General features: G+C 39.7%; 1 protein-coding gene and 1 non-coding gene across 2 annotated transcripts in view; one reads left to right on the top strand and one right to left on the bottom strand.

The window, feature by feature from the left end:
- LOC127081875 (uncharacterized) overlaps positions 1-22,212 on the bottom strand; it is a 31,061-nt gene extending 8,849 nt beyond the window's left edge. Inside the window, exon 1 of the mRNA XM_051022103.1 lies at positions 21,926-22,212. Coding sequence (XP_050878060.1) covers positions 21,926-22,212 — 287 coding nt within the window. The remainder of the gene's footprint in view (positions 1-21,925) is intronic.
- Positions 17,460-17,566, top strand: LOC127088954 (small nucleolar RNA R71). The gene has a single exon (XR_007790747.1). It is a non-coding gene; the product is annotated as a small nucleolar RNA R71 (small nucleolar RNA).
- Positions 22,213-22,724: the final 512 nt, after the last annotated feature.

Here is a 22,724-nt window from a genome sequence, read left to right as displayed (position 1 = left end):
CCTCAAGGCCATATGCTTCTTGTCCTGAAAACACAACTCAAACATAAGCACTAACCACTAGGACAAGGCCTAGGGTCAAAGAGGGAGAAATAAATCAAAACAGAACATGAAAATTGACAAGAATCAAGCTTAATCAATTAAGAACATCATCCAAGTGGTCTCATATCAATAGCATCAACCAATTTCATTTCACAAAGCATCTAAGGCAAGGCATGCAATTTGAAAGCTCATTGAAGCAAACAGAATGAACCAATCCACATCAACTCAAAAATAATTCAATAAATCCCAAGAAAAATCATGGCTAAACAGAGCTCATCACATGATCACCATACCAAAAATCAAGGCATTTGGACAAGTGGAAGCATAGCAAATAAATTCCATAAGGCAAGGTAAGGCAAAACAAGCTCAAATGAGGCACAATTTCATGCATCAACTTAACACAAGCCTAAAACAGAATCTACACATGATAAATGCATCCAATCAAAGCCACAATAATCTTCAAAGTGTCTAGAATCAATGTGCAAAATTTCAAGTTCATATGATAAACATCAAGCATTTCACAAATCATCTAAGTTCATGACTATCCAAAAGTCCAAATATGACCAATCAGCAAAGAAAATCCCAAACATATCATAAATTCATCCAAAAATTCTACAAAACTTCACAAGCAATCCTAACGTCCAGAGGTAGCATCATGCAAAAATTCACATCATTTGGCATTGAATTGGCATGGTAAAGAAAATCCACAAGTCAAGCAAGCAAAGGTGTGACACACATTGTCACACCCACATTAAACATATCATAACTCATCAACCAGAAATGAGAAAAATTCAAACTCTATACCAAAATGACCATTAGGATGTCTAGTTTAAGCATGCAAAATTTCAAGAATTTTGGATAAAATCTCATCATTTCACAATCAAAATTGCAAGGCATGTCAAGAAAACACATGTACACACAATCCCTAGCCAAAATTAAAATTCATCCAGGCACAAATCATGAAAAAATAGTCATTAAATTCTAGAGATCATGAGGAAAACAACAAAAAAAACCACATCTCATTTGGATTGATATTCATGAACTTATGAATTTTTGAAGTGAGTGAAAAAATAAAAAAATATGTGGAAAGGCATAGCATGAACATGGTGGAAATAAGGAACAAAATGCCAAAAGCCTAGTTTGGAATGTCCAGGGCCAGGAATCGAACAGAGGGAGTATTTGAAATGTGGCGCGTTTCATCATGAAACGCACCGTTTCATTTATATTATGTGGCATTGAGAATCAGTATCCACCAATCAAATTGACACGCAAGCATCCATGCAACCAATACACGCTCAGAAACATAAAACCACATGCAGCCATGCGCGATGAAGATCTAAATCATTCTGGAATTAAAAACCCTAGGACCTTCAACCAAGTTTATACGCGTTCATCCTAATTCCCAGGTCAAGAACAATTTCACACAGAAATCCACAAAACCTATACCATTGGAATCATCTTTCAACAAGCAACACGGATCAAGGCTCGATTTATGCTAATTCTTCCTAAGTTCAAAGTTTCGAAGCAAAACATTTTCATGCATCAATCTTATATCTAACATAACTAAGCCATTTCTTGATGGAATTTGATGATCTAAAGCTCATTGGAATCAGCATTCAAAGATCTACCACATGCATATCCTAATTTCATGAATTAGAACATTCGAAAACTGACCTTCAATGATGTACAGAAGTGGAATCGGTTGTTTCAGGCTTGGTAAGGTCAAAACAGATGCTCCTTAGCTCTCATATGCATGAATGAAGAAAGGTTTGGAAGTTGATCGTGCTTGATAAGTCCAGAAAATCAAACTGCCATGGATGAGCTTGTGCTTCAATAGTTCCAAATTCAGCTCGAATTCCTTTGGATCTTGCTTCCAATAGCTTCAATTACACTTGTGGATCACGCTTTGATCAAGAACAATGCTATGTTTGTGAAGAAAATTGGAGAAAAGTTGAGAGGAAAAAATGTGAAGTTTTTGGATCTAGATCTAGATTTCAGAATTCTGTTATGCTAATGAAGAAAACAGTTATGATTAGGTTTATATATGGTTTGCTAATGAAGTTGTTAATCATAATTAAGCAAATGCAAGTGATTAGTGAAATTGAAGTGTTTTGGCCAATTTTGCAAGTGCACCCTATGCATACAATAACCAATGTAACAGTACACAAATGCCTTTGGAAATCACTTAAAAACCTGTTTTGGACCAGATGCAAGTGTTAGGAAGTGAATTCAATGAATAATTTTCAAATTGCCATTTTCCCTCCAAAATTCAAATGGAAAGTCAAATATTTTTGTGAGCAAAATGCATGGCTTATGATGTATAATTTGGATAGTACATGACAAAAGAAGAATGTTGCAAAAAGAACCACTTCATTTGGCCTTTTGGTTCAAAAGTTATGCACTTGTGAAGTTCAAATTATCTTGACCAAGATTTGACCATAACTTCTCAACCATACATGAGAAATTCATGTTCTTGGACATTTTTGGAAAGGTGAGAGCAAGATCTTAAACTTTAATGTTGGACAAAATTTCATTTGAAGCATTTTTGATGATGTAATCTTGAGGAGAAAATCTTTCTTTTTTTGGCAATTTTGAATTACAAGTCACTTTCTATTTTTGGAAAGTTTTGTCCTGACTTTATTTTCTTCAATGTTGATGTTTGAAATGTCAAATGAGACTTGTATGGACATGAATGAAGCATTTCTAACCATCTCCCACCTTCAAATCCATGATTGAATGCACAGTTGACTTTTGTTGACTTTTTAGGGTTTCAGATGAATTTCAGCTTGACTGTTGAGCTTGAGCCTCAATCTCCTGATGACATGGCTCCAAAATGAAACCCTAGCTTTCACAAGCTCATTAAAACCATATGATGATCCCCATCTCATGAAAGACCTCATTTCCCTGACAAACCCTTATTGGTACAATACAGATGATTAGGGTTGACCAGAGGTCAAAACCCTAATCTCAAGGAATCTGATCAAGCACAATGAACCTCTTGGTGATGACAAGACCATGATGATGATGATGTATCATTTCAACCAAGATGATGATCAACCTCCTTGAGGAACCAAGAAACCCTAATTTGAAGCACAAACCCTCAGATGGCTAGTGATCAATTCAATAGGACCCTCAAGCTTGAATCTTTTAACCTCTTTATCTTTTGAGAAAGACCTAGGAGGATGACTGGCTTATTGTCTCCACATGATATGCAAATATGCAATGACTAATGCCCTAAAAAATGAAATGCAATATGCTAAGCTAGTCCCAAGAGAGGAAGGCAAATTTTGAGGTGTTACACACGTGATACTGTAGTAATATTTGACTTCTTCCCAAAAAGGGTGTGGGCCAGGATCTTATGGAAATAACGAAAGGTCGGATTATGTATGTTTCCAGAAAGAAACTCATGTTCCTCGGGGTCGTCATTTCCAGTCAAATTTCCCCAAAAATGTTCAAGTTCTCTATATTCAAAAAGGTCTGCTTGGCTCACTGTGAATGTATCAAAAGAGGTAGGGAAACCTAATAGGTTAGTAAAGTCTTGAATGTTAAACTGATACTCCATGTTGAACATTCTGAACTGAATGAAACCTCTGCTTATTCCTTTTCCGTGACTGGGTAGATAGATCAGAGAGCTAAGGAATTCTAGAGTCAGTCTCCGGTAAGTGACGAATTGTCTTCGAATAGGAGTGGTTTCCCACCCTATTTGACTCAGCAAATACAAGACACTCTCTCTTAGTCCAAGGGCAGTCATTGCCCAATCATCAGCATACAAACTAGGTAGCATCTCTCTCTCTGCTAGTTCCTCAAACTTTTGTTTCTGAGCTTTCCCTTTGAATTTGATACCCATACGATCAATTTGTCCCATCAGGTTAGTGTTAGCTAGAGAAAAGAAAAACAAGAGTTTTAGTCAGGATTTGGCCAAATGCCGAAAGAAGAAAAGAAGAAAAATTTTATAAGTTAAAATAAATTAAGAATTAATACTAAATAAAATTTAAAAGAATAATTAAAGAAGAAATAAAAATAAAAATATTTGTGGGTTGTCTCCCACTAAGCGCTTTGTTTAATGTCGCAAGCTCGACATAAAAACTATCAAATATAATCTATAAATTCTGGAGGCATTTCGTCTAAGTGCAGGACTTGTGAGTCTTCATTGTTCTCTGCATAATGATAATGTTTTAGACGCTGCCCGTTTACGATAAATGGTTCCATAGATTTGCCTTTAATTTCCACAGCTCCACTAGGGAAAACATTAGTAACTTGGAAAGGGCCTGACCATCTAGATCGTAGTTTTCCCGGGAATAACTTAAGCTTAGAGTTGAACAAAAGGACTATATCGCCTTGTTTGAAGATTTTTCTGGATATACGTTTGTCATGCCATTTTTTCGTTCTTTCTTTGTAGATTCTGGCATTTTCGTAGGCGTCTTGTCGAAGTTCCTCTAATTTGTTTATGTCAAGAATTCGCTTTTCACCAGCGGCCTTATAGTTTAAATTTAGATTTTTAATAGCCCAGTAGGCCTTATGTTCTAATTCTACTGGGAGGTGGCAAGATTTTCCATAAATAAGCTTAAATGGGGTTGTTCCTATGGGAGTTTTGTAGGCGGTTCGATATGCCCATAAAGCTTCGGATAGCTTTGATGACCAGTCTTTCCTTGAGGTGGCGACTGTTTTTTCTAATATTTGTTTAATTTCTCTGTTAGACACTTCCACTTGTCCACTGGTTTGAGGATGGTAAGGTGTCGTTACTCTATGTCTAACACCATACTTAAACAGTAGTTTTTCGAGTACCTTAAATATGAAATGCGATCCACCATCACTGACTACTATTCTTGGGACCCCAAATCTTGGAAAAATTATATTCTTAAAGAGTCTAGTTACTACTCGTGTGTCGTTTGTTGGAGAAGCTATAGCTTCAATCCATTTTGATACGTAGTCAACCGCTACGAGTATGTACTTGTTACCGAAAGAAGGTGGAAAAGGTCCCATGAAATCTATTCCCCACACGTCGAAAATCTCTACTTCCAAAATGCCCTTTTGTGGCATCTCGTCACGTCTAGATATGTTTTTTGTGCGTTGACATCTATCAAATTTCTTGATAGCCGCATGCACATCCTTCCATATGTTTGGCCAATAAAGACCGGCTTGTAGGATTTTGGAGCAGGTCTTGGATGTACTTGCATGTCCACCATAAGGTGCGGAGTGATAGTGTTGGATTATATTTTCTATCTCTTCTTCAGGTATACACCGACGGAAAATACCATCGGGGCCTCTTTTGAAAAGTAAAGGGTCATCCCAGTAATAATGTTTTATGTCATGGAAGAATCGTTTCTTTTGTTGGTAAGATAAATTAGGTGGAACTATTCCGGCAGCTAAATAATTGACGAAGTCAGCGTACCATGGTGTAACACATATAGCTAAGGTGGTCTCTACCTGTTTATCAGCTTTATTTTCTTCCAAAGTAGCTATAAGTTTATCGTACGAGAAATCATGGTTGATCGAAGTTCTTTCCGGTTCCAGGTTTTCGAGTCTAGAGAGGTGATTTGCTACTACGTTTTCAGTTCCTTTCTTATTTTTGATTTCCAGATCGAATTCTTGTAGCAACAAGATCCACCTTAGGAGTCTAGGTTTAGCATCCTTTTTTGTTAAGAGGTACTTAATGGCGGCGTAGTCAGTGTAAACGATTATTTTAGCTGCGACCAAGTAAGAACGAAATTTATCTAGTGCAAACACTACTGCTAGAAGTTCTTTCTCAGTTATGGCGTAATTCATTTGTGCTTCATCTAGGGTTCTACTTGCGTAATATATGACGTGAAGTTTTTTATCCTTTCATTGTCCTAAAACAGCGCCTACGGCGTAGTCACTTGCGTCGCACATTATTTTGAATGGTTCATTCCAATCCGGAGTCTGCATTATGGGCGCGGAGATCAATGCTTGTTTAAGCGTTTGAAATGCTTTTAAACATTTATTGTCAAAGATGAATTCAGCATCTTTCATTAATAATCCGGTTAAAGGTTTAGTTATTTTAGAGAAATCTTTAATGAATCGTCGGTAAAAACCGGCGGATCCTAAGAAGCTTCGTACTTCTCTCACAATTTTCGGAGGTTGAAGGTTTTCGATTACTTCTATTTTGGCTTTGTCTACTTCAATTCCTCTATTTGATATGATGTGTCCTAAAACAATTCCTTCTTGTACCATAAAGTGACATTTTTCCCAATTAAGTACTAGGTTTACTTTTACACATCGCTCTAGAACTCTTTCTAGGTTTTCAAGACATTCTTCAAAGCTTTGTCCGCATACGGAAAAATCATCCATAAATACTTCCATGATATTTTCGAGAAAATCGGCGAATATTGCCATCATGTGTAACACCCTCCTAAAATACCCCAAATATTTAATTAAAATAACAATATTTCAATCAGAGTAAATATGCAATAAAGGGTGTCACACAATCATTTCACACTAATCATCAAAATATCGTGTCATGCTCATTTATTTAATCAAAATAAAACATTTGCATAATTCGCAGCGGATACAAAATAACAACATTCAAATCATGTACTACATTACATGTAAAGTTGTTCAACAACCAAAAGAAAACATAGTAAAACATCCCATCCCGATGTTACATCTACCAGAGCATGACCCACTAAGGACTACACTAGACTCCAAGGACTAGCTTCTACTCAATCACTGCTCGTTACCTGAAAACATAGTTGTAAGGGTGAGTTCCTCAATCGATATAATAAGCATTATAAAATATCATGTAATGCTAAGTAATATAACACATATCATCACCCTAATCAGATTACACATATTCAGCAACGGCAATATCAACTCATAATTATCACCATCATCATACTCAAACTCAAAACAACCATAAAACACACGTATAATATTGGAATACATCCATTCATATTATACGCCATACATACATATATTATGCAATGAGACTCCATGCATGCGGTACCGACTACTCGTGAACATATAGTTCAACCTCACCGACCAAATCCAGGTACGGCTACCAAGCTCACTAGTCCCACTCATTTGAGACCTAGTGACTCACATCACTAATTCCTCACCATGGGAATTAGCTACCACCCCAAGGGCTATGCTATGCACGCTAAATCACCTAGCATGCAAACATCAACAACAATCCACAATAACTCATCACTAATTCCTCACCATGGGAATTAGCTACCACCATAAAGGCCACAACATGCATGCTAATCACCTAGCAATGCTACATCATCAACAACAATTCAAGAATAGATATATGCTCACACTCTAAGCCATAAAACAGTCTATTCACAAATGCACACATAACTGATACATTCACAGCATCAGGCATACCATCACACATCATCAGTATTTTATCACATAAGCATATCATATCATGCCAAATAACAACCACAGTATTAGCACACTCTACTAATACCTATACTACTCAAAACAACGGGAAATGATCCCTAATATATCATATATCATTTGAATTACGTTACTCAGCTGAACAGTTAAAAACTGCACAACAACAGCTCAGGAAAATCACAATCCTGCCCATACGCGTATTGCCTAACCCCATACGCGTATGGCCCATTTCTCAGCCAAAACCCATACGCGTAACACCATCCCATACGCGTATGCTACGCGTACCACATCCCCATACGCGTACCAACAGAGACCAAAACACGTTCAAAACATCATCTTCCTCATCCATACGCGTATTGCCTAGTGCCATACGCGTACCATGCCATCTCATACGCGTATTGCCTAGTGCCATACGCGTATGACCAGAAACCAGAATTTCCAGATCTGCAATGGCTTTCTCTGCTACGAGATCTATCCAATTCAACCTTCCACAGTCCAATTATACACATTATTCGTTCATATCCTCTAACACAAATCATACCCTATTCGATTTCACAAAATCTAACATTTTTACATCTAATTCCTACGAATTCCTCTCAATTATAACCCAATTTCGTTCATCCAAAAAGTTCACAATTTCATCATAATCATCCAATTCAGGGGTAAATCAATGGTTTATCACTACCCAGTACATATTATCCCATAATACCCATTAAACGATGATAAACCCCCCTTACCTGAGTTAATCCGGCGAACCTTTAAGCTTCAAGCTCTTCCTCCCTTCAACCCTTGTTCTCTGGCTCTCTTTGCCCTTTTCCACTTTTCTGTCTCTTTTCCCTTTTTCACGTGAAAATAACTCTTTTACTAAATGGGACCTTTTTACTGATTTCTACTTTTATTCCAATAATAATAGTAATTCCAATAATAATAATAATTCCAATTATTTAATTAAATTAATAAATATATTATTAACTCAATTTAAATACTTATCTTATTTTATCGGGGTGTTACAACTCTCCCCCACTAAAAGAGTTCGTCCTCGAAAACATATCTCAAGCAAATAACTCCGGATAAGACTCCTTCATCTGACTCTCAAGTTCCCAAGTCACATTGCCACCTGCTGGTCCTCCCCAAGCTACCTTCACCAAGGCAATCTCTTTACCCCGCAACTGCTTCAACTCTCGATCCTCGATCCTCATAGGTGATGTTTCAACAGTCAGGTTATCTCTCACCTGCACATCATCTACTTGGACCACATGCGACGGATCATGAATGTACCTCCTCAACTGAGACACATGAAAAACCTCATGCAAATTCGCAAGTGACGGCGGTAAAGCGATACGATAGGCTACCTCCCCTATCCTCTCCAAAATCTGATAAGGACCAATAAATCGAGGTGTCAACTTCTTCGACTTCAGAGCTCGACCAACCCCAATTATCGGAGTAACACGAAGAAACACATGATCTCCCTCTTGAAACTCAAGTGACTTCCTCCTTTTATCGTGATAACTCTTCTGACGACTCTGAGCAATTCTCATCTTCTCCAGAATCATCTTAATCTTTTCCGTAGTTTATTGAACAATCTCCGGTCCAACCACCGCACTCTCACCAGACTCATACCAACATAAAGGCGTCCGACATCTTCTACCATACAAAGCTTCAAACGGTGCCATACCAATGCTCGAATGAAAACTATTGTTGTAGGTAAACTCAATCAAAGGTAAATAACAATCCCAAGCCCCTCCTTTTTCCAAAACACAAGCTCTCAAAAGATCCTCCAGTGATTGAATCGTCCTCTCAGTTTGACCATCAGTCTGCGGATGATATGCAGAACTCAATCTCAGCTTAGTTCCCAAAGCCCTCTGCAAACCTTCCCAGAACTTCGATGTAAATCTAGGATCTCTGTCCGAAACAATACTCGACGGAATACCATGCAAACTTACAATCTTCTCAATATACAACTCAGCTAATCTCTCTAACGGATAATCCATTCTGATCGGAATGAAATGAGCCGATTTCGTCAATCTGTCAACAATCACCCAAATGGCTTCAAAATTCTTATTTGTCCTCGGTAAACCAGACACAAAATCCATACTGATACTATCCCACTTCCACTCTGGAATAGCCAACGGTTGCATTAGCCCAGACGGCTTCTGATGCTCAATCTTTGACTTCTGACAAGTCAAACAGGAATAAACAAAACTCGCAATTTCTTTTTTCATTCCCGGCCACCAAAATAACTTTTTCAAATCATGATACATCTTCGTAGCTCCAGGATGAATACTCAAGCCACTACGATGTCCTTCCTCCAGGATACTCTTCTTAAGTTCGGTAACATCCGGAATACACACCCGATTACCAAATCTCAAAACACCATTCTCATCAACTCTGAATTCACCACCTTGACCTTGATTCACTAGAGTCAACTTATCAACCAAAAGCACATCGGATTTCTGACCCTCTCTAATCTCATCCAGAATACCACTCGTCAACTTCAACATTCCCAATTTAACACTATTGTGAGTACTCTCACACACCAAACTCAAGTCTCTAAACTGCTCAATTAAATCCAATTCCTTAACCATTAACATAGACATATGCAATGATTTCCGACTCAATGCATCAACCACTACGTTTGCTTTACCCGGATGGTAATTCAAACCAAAGTCATAATCCTTCAGAAATTCTAACCATCTCCTCTGTCTCATATTCAGCTCTTTCTGATCAAACAAATACTTTAAACTTTTATGGTCACTGAAAACCTCAAATCTTGACCCGTACAAGTAATGTCTCCATAACTTCAGAACAAATACCACGGCTGCCAACTCTAAATCGTGCGTCGGATAGTTCCTCTCATGAACCCTCAGCTGTCTCGAAGCATAAGCTATAACCTGCTTATTCTGCATTAACACACCACCCAAACCCAACAATGAAGCATCACAGTAAACCTCAAATGGTTCTGACGGACTCGGTAATATCATAATAGGAGCAGTAGTTAACCTTCTCTTTAACTCTTGGAAACCTTCTTCACATTTTGAGTCTCAAACAAAAGCTTGCCCCTTTCTAGTCAACATCGTCAACGGTAACGCCAACTTAGAAAATCCCTCAATGAATTTCCTATAATAACCTGCAAGTCCAAGAAAACTTCTTATCTCAGAAACTGACTTCGGAGCTTCCCACTTAGATACCGCTTCTATCTTAGAAGGATCAACAGCAACACCACCTCTTGAAATCACATGACCAAGGAAACTAACCTCTTCTAACCAAAATTCACACTTAGACAGTTTAGCAAACAACTTCTTTTCTCGTAGAACTCCTAACACCACTCTCAAATGCTCAGCATGCTCTTCTTCAGATTTCGAATACACCAAAATGTCGTCAATAAATACCACAACAAACTTATCTAGGTACGGATGGAAAATCCTATTCATATACTCCATAAATACTCCAGGCGCATTAGTCACACCAAAAGGCATTACAGAATACTCATAATGTCCATACCTTGTTCTGAAAGCAGTCTTCTGAATATCTTCAGTTTTCACATGTATCTGATGATATCCCGATCTCAAATCTATCTTGCTGAACACACTCGCACCGACCAACTGATCCATCAAATCATCAATCCTCGGCAAAGGATACCGATTCTTGATCGTCACTTTATTCAGTTGCCTGTAGTCCACACACAACCTCATAGTACCTTCTTTCTTCTTAACCAATAACACTGGTGCACCCCACGGTGACACACTCGGACGAATAAATTTCTTATCCAACAGATCTTCCAACTGACTCTTCAATTCAGTTAACTCAACAGCAGACATACGGTACGGAGCCATCGATATCGGTCTAGTACCAGGCACCAAATTAATCGAGAACTCAACTTCACGCTCTGGCGGCAATTCATTCACTTCTTCAGGAAACACATCAGGAAAATCACACACTACACCTAGATCGCAAATCACCAGTTTATCTTTAGCCTCCAAAGTCGCTAACAGCATAAACAACTCTGCCCCATCTACTACTGCCTCATTCACCTGCCTCGCTGATAGAAACAAACTCTTTCCTTCCTCAATCTCAGGGAAAATCACAGTCTTATCAAAACAGTTGATAGAAACTCGGTTAAACACCAACCAGTTCATACCCAAGATAACATCAATCTGCACTAGTGGAAGACACACTAGGTCCATCCCAAAGTCTCTACCAAAAATACTCAAAGGACAATTTAAACAAACTGAAGTAGTAGTCACTGAACCCTTCGCAGGAGTATCAATCACCATACTTCCAAGCATCTCAGATATCTCTAACTTAAGTTTCACAGCACAGTCCAAAGATATAAAGGAATGAGTTGCACCGGTGTCAATAATAGCTACAAGAGGAAAGCCATTAATATAACACGTACCTCAGATCAAACGATCATCTGCAGCAGTCTCAGAACCCGATAAAGCAAAGACCTTGCCTCCCGACTGGTTCTCTTTCTTGGGCTAGGACACTGTGGGCTGATATGACCCACCTCTCCACAGTTGAAACAAGTCATAGTCTTCAACCGGCACTCTGCAGCCAAGTGACCACCCTTGCCACACTTGAAACACTTCTTCTCAGCACTGGTACACCCATGGAAACGATGTCCAGCCTGACCACATCTGTAACACTTAGCAGGGGCACTGGAGTCTCCCCCACTAGGCCTCTTCATCCCACTCTGTCTCTGGAAACCTTTGCCAGCTGCATACGGTTTCCCACGATCATTCTGATTCCTGCCTTTCCTATCAACCCTTTGCTGATAGCTCTCTGCTCTAGCCTTGGAATCCTGTTCAAAAATCCTGCAACAGTCAACCAAGTCAGAAAACACTCTGATCCGCTGATACCCAATAGCCTGCTTGATCTCGGGACGCAACCCGTTCTCAAACTTCACACACTTTGAAAATTCCCCAGTAGCCTCGTTATAGGGAGTGTAATACTTCGACAGCTCTGTGAACTTAGCAGCATACTCAGTAACAGACCTGTTACCCTGCTTCAATTCCAAGAACTCTATCTCTTTCTTTCCTCTGACATCCTCTGGAAAGTACTTCCTCAGGAATCTCTCTCTGAACACAGCCCAAGTGATCTCAGCATTCCCAGCAGATTCCAACTCAGTGCGGGTAGCAACCCACCAATCATCTGCTTCTTCTGACAGCATATGCGTACCGAACCTGACCTTCTGGTTATCGGCACACTCAGTCACTCAGAAGATTCTCTCGATCTCCTTCAACCACTTCTGAGCACCATCTGGATCGTATGCTCCCTTGAACATTGGAGGATTGTTCTTCTGGAACTCACTCAGTTGACGAGCAGCTCCCATTCCCACAACATTCGGATTTCCTCCAAGTACTCCAGCTAGCATACCCAGAGCCTCAGCAATTGCAGCATCGTCTCTACCTCTTCCAGCCATCTCTATTCTGAAAACCCAACAAGCTAAAACAATAAGTACTGATAGGGTTACACAACACCTATCCCGTACAGGGGAAATAGAATAATTACGACTCGACTCGACCGACTATGCTCTGATACCACTAATGTAACACCCTCCTAAAATACCCCAAATATTTAATTAAAATAACAATATTTCAATCAGAGTAAATATGCAATAAAGGGTGTCACACAATCATTTCACACTAATCATCAAAATATCGTGTCATGCTCATTTATTTAATCAAAATAAAACATTTGCATAATTCGCAGCGGATACAAAATAACAACATTCAAATCATGTACTACATTACATGTAAAGTTGTTCAACAACCAAAAGAAAACATAGTAAAACATCCCATCCCGATGTTACATCTACCAGAGCATGACCCACTAAGGACTACACTAGACTCCAAGGACTAGCTTCTACTCAATCACTGCTCGTTACCTGAAAACATAGTTGTAAGGGTGAGTTCCTCAATCGATATAATAAGCATTATAAAATATCATGTAATGCTAAGTAATATAACACATATCATCACCCTAATCAGATTACACATATTCAGCAACGGCAATATCAACTCATAATTATCACCATCATCATACTCAAACTCAAAACAACCATAAAACACACGTATAATATTGGAATACATCCATTCATATTATACGCCATACATACATATATTATGCAATGAGACTCCATGCATGCGGTACCGACTACTCGTGAACATATAGTTCAACCTCACCGACCAAATCCAGGTACGGCTACCAAGCTCACTAGTCCCACTCATTTGAGACCTAGTGACTCACATCACTAATTCCTCACCATGGGAATTAGCTACCACCCCAAGGGCTATGCTATGCACGCTAAATCACCTAGCATGCAAACATCAACAACAATCCACAATAACTCATCACTAATTCCTCACCATGGGAATTAGCTACCACCATAAAGGCCACAACATGCATGCTAATCACCTAGCAATGCTACATCATCAACAACAATTCAAGAATAGATATATGCTCACACTCTAAGCCATAAAACAGTCTATTCACAAATGCACACATAACTGATACATTCACAGCATCAGGCATACCATCACACATCATCAGTATTTTATCACATAAGCATATCATATCATGCCAAATAACAACCACAGTATTAGCACACTCTACTAATACCTATACTACTCAAAACAACGGGAAATGATCCCTAATATATCATACATCATTTGAATTACGTTACTCAGCTGAACAGTTAAAAACTGCACAACAACAGCTCAGGAAAATCACAATCCTGCCCATACGCGTATTGCCTAACCCCATACGCGTATGGCCCATTTCTCAGCCAAAACCCATACGCGTAACACCATCCCATACGCGTATGCTACGCGTACCACATCCCCATACGCGTACCAACAGAGACCAAAACACGTTCAAAACATCATCTTCCTCATCCATACGCGTATTGCCTAGTGCCATACGCGTACCATGCCATCTCATACGCGTATTGCCTAGTGCCATACGCGTATGACCAGAAACCAGAATTTCCAGATCTGCAATGGCTTTCTCTGCTACGAGATCTATCCAATTCAACCTTCCACAGTCCAATTATACACATTATTCGTTCATATCCTCTAACACAAATCATACCCTATTCGATTTCATAAAATCTAACATTTTTACATCTAATTCCTACGAATTCCTCTCAATTATAACCCAATTTCGTTCATCCAAAAAGTTCACAATTTCATCATAATCATCCAATTCAGGGGTAAATCAATGGTTTATCACTACCCAGTACATATTATCCCATAATACCCATTAAACGATGATAAACCCCCCTTACCTGAGTTAATCCGGCGAACCTTTAAGCTTCAAGCTCTTCCTCCCTTCAACCCTTGTTCTCTGGCTCTCTTTGCCCTTTTCCACTTTTCTGTCTCTTTTCCCTTTTTCACGTGAAAATAACTCTTTTACTAAATGGGACCTTTTTACTGATTTCTACTTTTATTCCAATAATAATAGTAATTCCAATAATAATAATAATTCCAATTATTTAATTAAATTAATAAATATATTATTAACTCAATTTAAATACTTATCTTATTTTATCGGGGTGTTACATCATGCACCTTTGGAAGGTTGCGGGAGCATTGCACAAGCCGAACGGCATTCGTCGATAAGCGAAGGTACCAAAAGGACATGTGAATGTTGTCTTTTCTTGGTCATCAGGATGAATTGGTATTTTAAAGAAACCTGAGTAACCGTCTAGATAGCAGAAATGAGAATGTTTTGCTAACCGTTCTAACATCTGGTCTATGAATGGCAAAGGGAAATGATCTTGTCGGGTTGCTTTGTTTAGTTTCCTGTAGTCAATGCATATTCTCCATCCCGATTCGATTCGTTTGGTTATAGTTTCTCCTTTTTCATTTTCAATAACTGTTATACCTCCTTTCTTTGGTACTACGTGTACAGGACTAACCCATTTGCTATCAGATATAGGATATATGATACCTGCCTCTAATAACTTTGTTACTTCCTTCTTCACTACCTCACTCAGGATCGGGTTTAGTCTCCTCTGATGTTCCCTAGAGGTTTTACAGTCTTCTTCTAGCATGATGCGGTGCATACAAATAGAAGGACTTATTCCTTTAAGATCGGTGATGTTGTATCCTAGTGCGGTTGGATATTTTCTTAAGATATGTAGGAGTTTTTCGGTTTCGAGTTTTCCTAGGTCTGCATTAACTATTACTGGTCGTTCAAGTTCTAAGTCTAGGAATTCATATCTCAGATTTTTGGGAAGTGTTTTCAGGTCGAGGTTTGGTTTCTTAAGGCATTGCGTAGGGTCCGGTGTTATTGCTAAACATTGGTTAAGTTCGTCTTCTACACGATAGTCAGACAATTTGTCATTCTCTAACTCTGTTTCTTTTATGCATTCATCGATGATATCCATGAAGTAACATGTGTCTTCTATTGCAGGTGCTTTCAAAAATTGGGAAAGAATGAACTCAATTTTCTCTTCTCCTACTTCGAAAGTGAGTCGTCCTCGTTTTACGTCTATGATCGCACCGGCGGTTGCTAAGAATGGTCTTCCCAATATAATGGGTGTAACTTCATCTTCTCTAATGTCCATAATTATAAAATCGGTTGGAATATAGAATTGTCCTATGCGCACGGGAACGTTTTCAAGAATTCCTACAGGATATCTAACGGAATGATCTGCTAATTGCACAGACATTTTAGTTGGTCTTAATTCTCCCATTTCCAGTTTCTTGCATATGGATAAAGGCATAACACTGATACCGGCTCCTAAATCGCATAGAGCTTTGTCTATGACAAATTTTCCTATGTGACAGGGTATAGAGAAACTACCAGGGTCTTTAAGTTTAGGAGGCATATTCTGGATTATAGCGCTGCATTCAGCAGTGAGTGTAACGGTTTCGCTCTCTTCAAGTTTCCTTTTATTAGAAAGAATTTCTTTTAAGAACTTAGCATATGAGGGCATCTGCGTAATAGCTTCTGTAAAAGGAATTGTGACGTTTAATTGTTTCAGTAGGTCAACAAATTTTTTAAATTGGCCCGCATCTTTGGTTTTAATAAGCCTTTGAGGGTAAGGGATAGGTGGTTTATAAGGTGGTGAAGGTACATAAGGTTCTTTCTTTTCTACGGTTTCCTTATTACTCTCTTCCTTTTCCTTAGGTTTACTTTCTTCCTCAGTTGACTTTTTAGAGTTTTGGTTTTCCATCCTTGGATCAGACGGTCCTTCTACTTCCGTTCCACTTCTTAATATGATTGCATGAGCGTGGCTTTTCGGGTTAGGTTGGGGCTGTCCAGGAAATGTACCAGTTGGGGCAGCAGTAGGCGCTTGTTGTTGAGCTACTTGTGAGATTTGTGTATCCAGCGTTTTGTTATGGGTAGCCAGGGCATCTACTTTACTTGTTAGTTATTTAATTTGTTCGCTAGTGTGTACATTCTGGTTTAAGAAGTCCTTATTGGTTTGCTGTTGAGAAACTATGAAGTTCTCCATCATGATTTCCAAGTTGGATTTCCTAGGAACGTTATTGTTAGGTGTAGATGGGATCGGCTTTTGATATCCCAGAGGTATAGCTGGGGCTTGATTGGGAGCTTGTCCTGGTGCGTATAAAGCATTATTACTCTTATATGAAAAATTAGGATGGTTCTTCCAGTTTGAGTTATAGGTATGCGAGTAGGGATTTCCTTGAGCATAGCTCACTTGCTCTGCTTGGATTCCTGTTAGGAGTTGACAGTCTGCAGGAGTGTTACCTTGGATTCCACAGACTTCGCAATTTTGAGTTGCGACAACCACGGTGGCTGGAGGTGATACATTTAAACTTTCAATTTTCTGGGCCAGAGCATCCACTTTTGCATTAACATGATCAAGGCCACTTATCTCGTACATGCCACTTTTCGTTTGAGGTTTTTCTACCATTATTCGGTCGCTTCCCCACTGATAATGGTTTTGGGTCATGCTCTCGATAAGTTGATAAGCATCAGCATAAGGTTTGTCCATAAGCGCACCACCTGCGGCGGCGTCTATTGTTAACCTTGTGTTGTATAAGAGACCATTATAGAAGGTATGAATTACTAACCAGTCCTCTAAACCATGGTGTGGACAAAGTCTCATCATGTCTTTGTATCTTTCCCATGCTTCGAAAAGAGACCCGTTATCTTTCTGTTTAAATCCATTTATCTGGGCTCTCAACATAGCTGTTTTGCTTGGAGGAAAATATCGAGCAAGAAAGACTTTCTTCAACTCGTTCCATGTGGTGACTGAGTTGGAAGGAAGAGACTGAAGCCATCTTCTAGCTTTATCTCTTAACGAGAAAGGAAAGAGACGAAGTCGAATTGCCTCTGAAGTGACACCATTAGCTTTAACAGTATCAGCGTATTGGACAAATACGGATAAATGAAGGTTTGGATCCTCGGTAGGATTTCTAGAGAATTGATTATGTTGCACTGCTTGTAGCAGCGAAGGTTTAAGTTCGAAGTTGTTTGCTTCGATTGCGGGTGGAGCAATACTCGAATGCGGCTCATCTTGCGATGGAGCGGCGTAATCTCGAAGAGCACGAGCTGGTTCTGCCATCTCGGGTATCGGCGAAGGAAGAAGATTTTTGAGGTCGGGCACTTCGATAGGAGGGAGATTGTTTGCAGCACGATATTCCCGAATTCGTCGTAAGACTCGGAGATATAGTTCAATGTCGTTGATTCGTAAGTAAAACGGCTCGCCTTGTGAGCGAGTGTGTGGCATACAAATCAACGAAAGAAAGAAAAATAAAAATTGCCTTAGTCTCTACAGCGTAACAGAAGAGTTACGATATCGACTAAATAAAAGTCCCCGGCAACGGCGCCAAAAACTTGATCGCGACTTTATGAGTCGATTTGGGGTACTAACTACAAGTGCACAGTTCTATCGCGTAGTTTTAAAAGATATCGATCCCACAGGGACTTATGAATCGATATACCGTTTTCTAAGGTTACTTCGTAAAGCTAAGGCGGATGATACTTTGATTGTTTGGGGAAAAGTAAAACTAAAATTAGATCTAAATTAAATATCAATTAAGCGGATATCGGTATGTAGTTCGTCGTAATTAGGGAATCAAATCTTCGTTGGTTTCTTGGTTTTTAAAATAAATCTTTTCGGTAGATACTATTAATTAAAAGTCTTATCTCAAACTCTCGCTCTGTTGAATAGACTATGACTTTATATTAACGTAGCTGTCACTTATTAGTTAAGTCCAAAATCACTTTTTGAAAACAACAGAATCTATAGAAACTCTTTTCATTAAAATAATAACCGTTTAAACACCTTCGTCTCAAACTCTCGCTCTATTGACTTAGATTATATAATTAAACTTAAATGCTTAACTCTCGTCCTCACATTTAACCTTTAAAAATACTTTTTGAAAAAGATTAGAATTTAATTAACTCTAAAAATTGCTTTCGCCCTGATTTAGAATTAATGTCCAATTTACACTGTCTAGTTAAAAACTCAAACTTTCGTTCTATTGATTTTAACTTCTTTACGTCTTTTACTCTCGTACAAAAACTTTGGGATTAACCCTGTAAATTGAGACCATAAAAAGAGTGACTTTATTTTTAAATGAAATTAAACCAACTTAGCTTTGATTCCTTCATTCCGCTTACTTTATATACTGGTATCTAAAATACTTAGCCGGACATGCTAAACGGGTCTAAACAATCATCATGCTTAAATAAAACCATCTCAGGCAAACAGTATAAATAAACAGCAATGCAGAGCATGTATAAATTAAAACAATAAATTAAAGAACCTGAATAATTAATAGCAATCTTGAACACTCCACCACAGACCGGTTGGATTTATTCTTGAACTCTTCAATCGGACAGGAAAATAAAAGCGAAGGAATAAAATACTATGATCTAACGTAAGGTTAGATCCAGTAAAAGATACACAATAGTTTCCGGTGTAGAAACTATTGTGTGAAAAATTAATTAAGTGCTTGAAAGATTGATTGGAAAAGAAAGAAATAAAAATTGCTAATAAAATAGAAAGCTGTAGAAAAGTAATGCTGTAAAATATGCTTGCACGGCGGAAAAAGACGGGGAGCTTCAGGGTTGGATAAAAGAAACTATTTATATTAATCCACTTTTGTAACGGTTTCCAAAAGTGCCTTCCGTAAGTAGTCTTCACGTTCCAAGAGTCAAGCGGAAGAATAGGCTTCAACGTGCCTCTGTTGTGCGTTAAAAGCCAAAAATATAGGAGAGGGGTGTGACGTTTGTCACACCATGTGTTACGCTCGTAACACAAGGTAGCAGGGCGTGACGCTTGTCACACCTTGTGTGGCGGTCGTCACAGCTTCAGCGCTCCTGGCTTGTGATTGTGGGCTGGGCTTTAGTGGAATTTGCTTCTCATTATCTTTTTGCACCCCCTTTTCTTCCTTTTTCACTTATGCTTCAAATAAGTTACCTGAGACAAATAGAAGGAAAAATACCAAGTAATATCGAATAAAATGAAATAAATCGAAACAAACAATAATATAATTTAATTAAATCGAGTCCAAAAATGTGATATTATTTCATGTTATCAGACAGCGAGGAAACCAGCATTCAACTGCTTCTGCACCTCCTCTTTGGATTTCATGGCCATTTCGGGTCGAGTTCTGCGCAACTTCTGCTTCACTGGAGGACAATCTGCTCTCAACGGTAGCTTGTGCACAACGATATCGGTATCCAACCCTGGCATATCCTGATAAGACCAGGCGAAGATATCAACATATTCTTTCAACAGCACTACCATTCTGCTCTTAACACTCGCCTCCAAAGCAGCCCCCACTTTCACTTCTTTTCTGACCTCGTCGGTACCCAGATTCACAACCTCAACTTGCTCTTCATGCGGCTGAATCACCTTTTCCTCTTGTTTTAACAACCTGGCTAATTCCTCCGGCAGTTCACAATCTTCTTCGCCTTCTTCTTCGGCATGATAGATCGGATTGTCGAAGTCATACGAGGGTGTAACAGGATTGTTATCAATGAGATCCGGAGAAAGATCGCATCTACATGAATGTTGATTCATGCATTGCTTTAGAACCGGAGCGAAACAAATTGAAAAAGGAAAATGAAAACAGACATTGCCATTTTTATTTTTGTTTTTAAACTGCAAAAATAAATGAAAAATAGGGAACACCGCTTTTAATGAAAAACATCCTTTTATTTATGATGCAAATTTTACAAAATGAAACACATGAGGTGGCCCTTACAATGAACCATTACGTTTCGGGCAAAACGTATGGCTTTCATGCAGACAAAATTGAAAAACAGGAAATATTACTCTTCAAGTAGAGTGACGGTGATGATCTTTTCGGCCTTCCAGTTCTGGATCTCCATTCCTGGTACGCACGGCTTTATCTATTGATCAAGCTCACAATCACTGTCAACTTCTTCACCCACCATACAGATGTGATCTGGATCCAGCATTCCAGCACCGGTGAACGTGAATGACGTACGACGTCCTTTACCCTGTCCAGACGAGCCTCGGCCCGACTGATAACCCACTCCAAATCTGTCTTTCTTGGCGGCGATGTCCATCATCTTTCCCCAACCAGGAGCTTCTCCATTCTTCACCATCTCAGCAGCCTGTTTGTACAAAGAAATGGACGGCTTCTCCTCTTTAGCAAAAATAGCATTCTCCACCTTAACGGTTTCAAAAGCTTGACTTGGTGTTTCCCATATCTCACCGTCCATTTCAACGTACTTGAACGATGATAGGTGGCTGACGAAGATGTCTTCTTCTCCACAGACTGTGACGACCTGCCCTTCCCAGATGTACTTCAGTTTCTGGTGCAAAGTCGAAGTCACTGCCCCTGCAGCATGTATCCATGGGCGACCCAACAGGCAACTGTATGCCGGTTGAATATCCATGACATAGAATACAGACTTAAACACCTCGGGCCCAATCTTCACCGGGAGCTCCACTTCTCCAAACACAACCCGCTTTGAGCCATCAAAAGCTCTAACTATCAGGTCCGTGGGCGTCAAGATCAACCCTTCACAGTCCAGCTTCGCCAAGGCCTTCTTTGGCAACACATTGAGCGATGAGCCAGTATCAACCAACACGTGCGAAAGCACAGCTCCTTTACACTCCATCGCAATGTGTAATGCCCTATTATGATTACGCCCATCCACCGTCAGATCCAGATCAGTGAAACCCAGCCCATGGCTGGCATTGACGTTTGACACCACCGTCTCCAACTGATTGATTGTTATCTCCTGAGGAACATAGGCTCTCTTCAGTATTTTCAACAAAGCCTCCCTATGCCCCTCGGAGCTCAGCAATAAGGACAAGATTGAGATCTTGGATGGAGTCTGTTGCAAGTGGTCAACAAGCATATACTCTGACTTCTTGATGATTCTAAAAAATTCTTCAGCTTCATCATCAAGTTCTCTCTCCGACCCACCAGGCGCCGGTGTCACCACAGGAGTACCCTCATTTACCACCTGCTTCCCTCTTGCCCTGGCTAAAGCCTCGGCCTTATCTTTCTTTTCTCTCTCCCCATCCCCACTCCTCAAAGCATCATGTGTAAACAACCTTCCACTGTGAGTGAAACCACTGGGTCCGACATTATCCTCCTTTGAAACAGTGGTTTCACCTGCAGCCTGATCCTCCTGCTTCTCCCCATTGCAATAGACCTCTCCACCATAATGCCACGGTACCGCGTCATCATTGTCATAAGGAATAGGCCCAGGTACCGTGATGGTAACTAGAGTCGCATCTGCCAGCGTAGACAAATCGATCGGATCAAAGTATATGGTTATGGTGGAGACATCCTCCTTTCCCAAATCAACCTTTTCAAATCTGAGGCTTCCTTCATCCATCAGCCTCTGGACAACCTCCCTTAACAATACACACCCATTATGGGCAACAGTGCACGCAACACAACAATCATCACACCCCGAGAAGACCCCATTCCTCAACAATTGTCTCTTGACCTCAGCCAATGGAGTCTTTAACCGGTTCACATCCGTCACCCAGATTCGGCCCTTATCCTCAGAAATTGCATTCACCCCCATCTGACCATGCGCGGGCATGGGATTAGCGTTCACATTCGGAGATGGTGCAAAATTGATAGCCTTAGAATCCACCAGGTCCTAAACAACATGCTTAAAAGCTTTACAATTTTCCATATTGTGTCCAGGAGCACCGGAGTGAAATTCACATTTGGCATTCTCATCAAAACTGCCCGGCCTCTGATCCGGTCTCAACGGAGCCAACGTCCTCAGCTGAACCAACCCCAAGTCTTTCAACTTCTTCAGCAAGAATGAGTATGTCACAGGTGGCCTATCAAATTGACGATCATTCATTCGCCCTCTCACCTGATACCCGGCCC

Source organism: Lathyrus oleraceus, chromosome 5 (assembly GCF_024323335.1).
Source record: "Lathyrus oleraceus cultivar Zhongwan6 chromosome 5, CAAS_Psat_ZW6_1.0, whole genome shotgun sequence".
NCBI classification, from domain to species: Eukaryota; Viridiplantae; Streptophyta; class Magnoliopsida; order Fabales; family Fabaceae; genus Lathyrus; species Lathyrus oleraceus.
The sequence above is the reverse complement of the archived record's forward strand: the minus strand, read 5'-3'. Positions and strand labels throughout refer to the sequence as shown.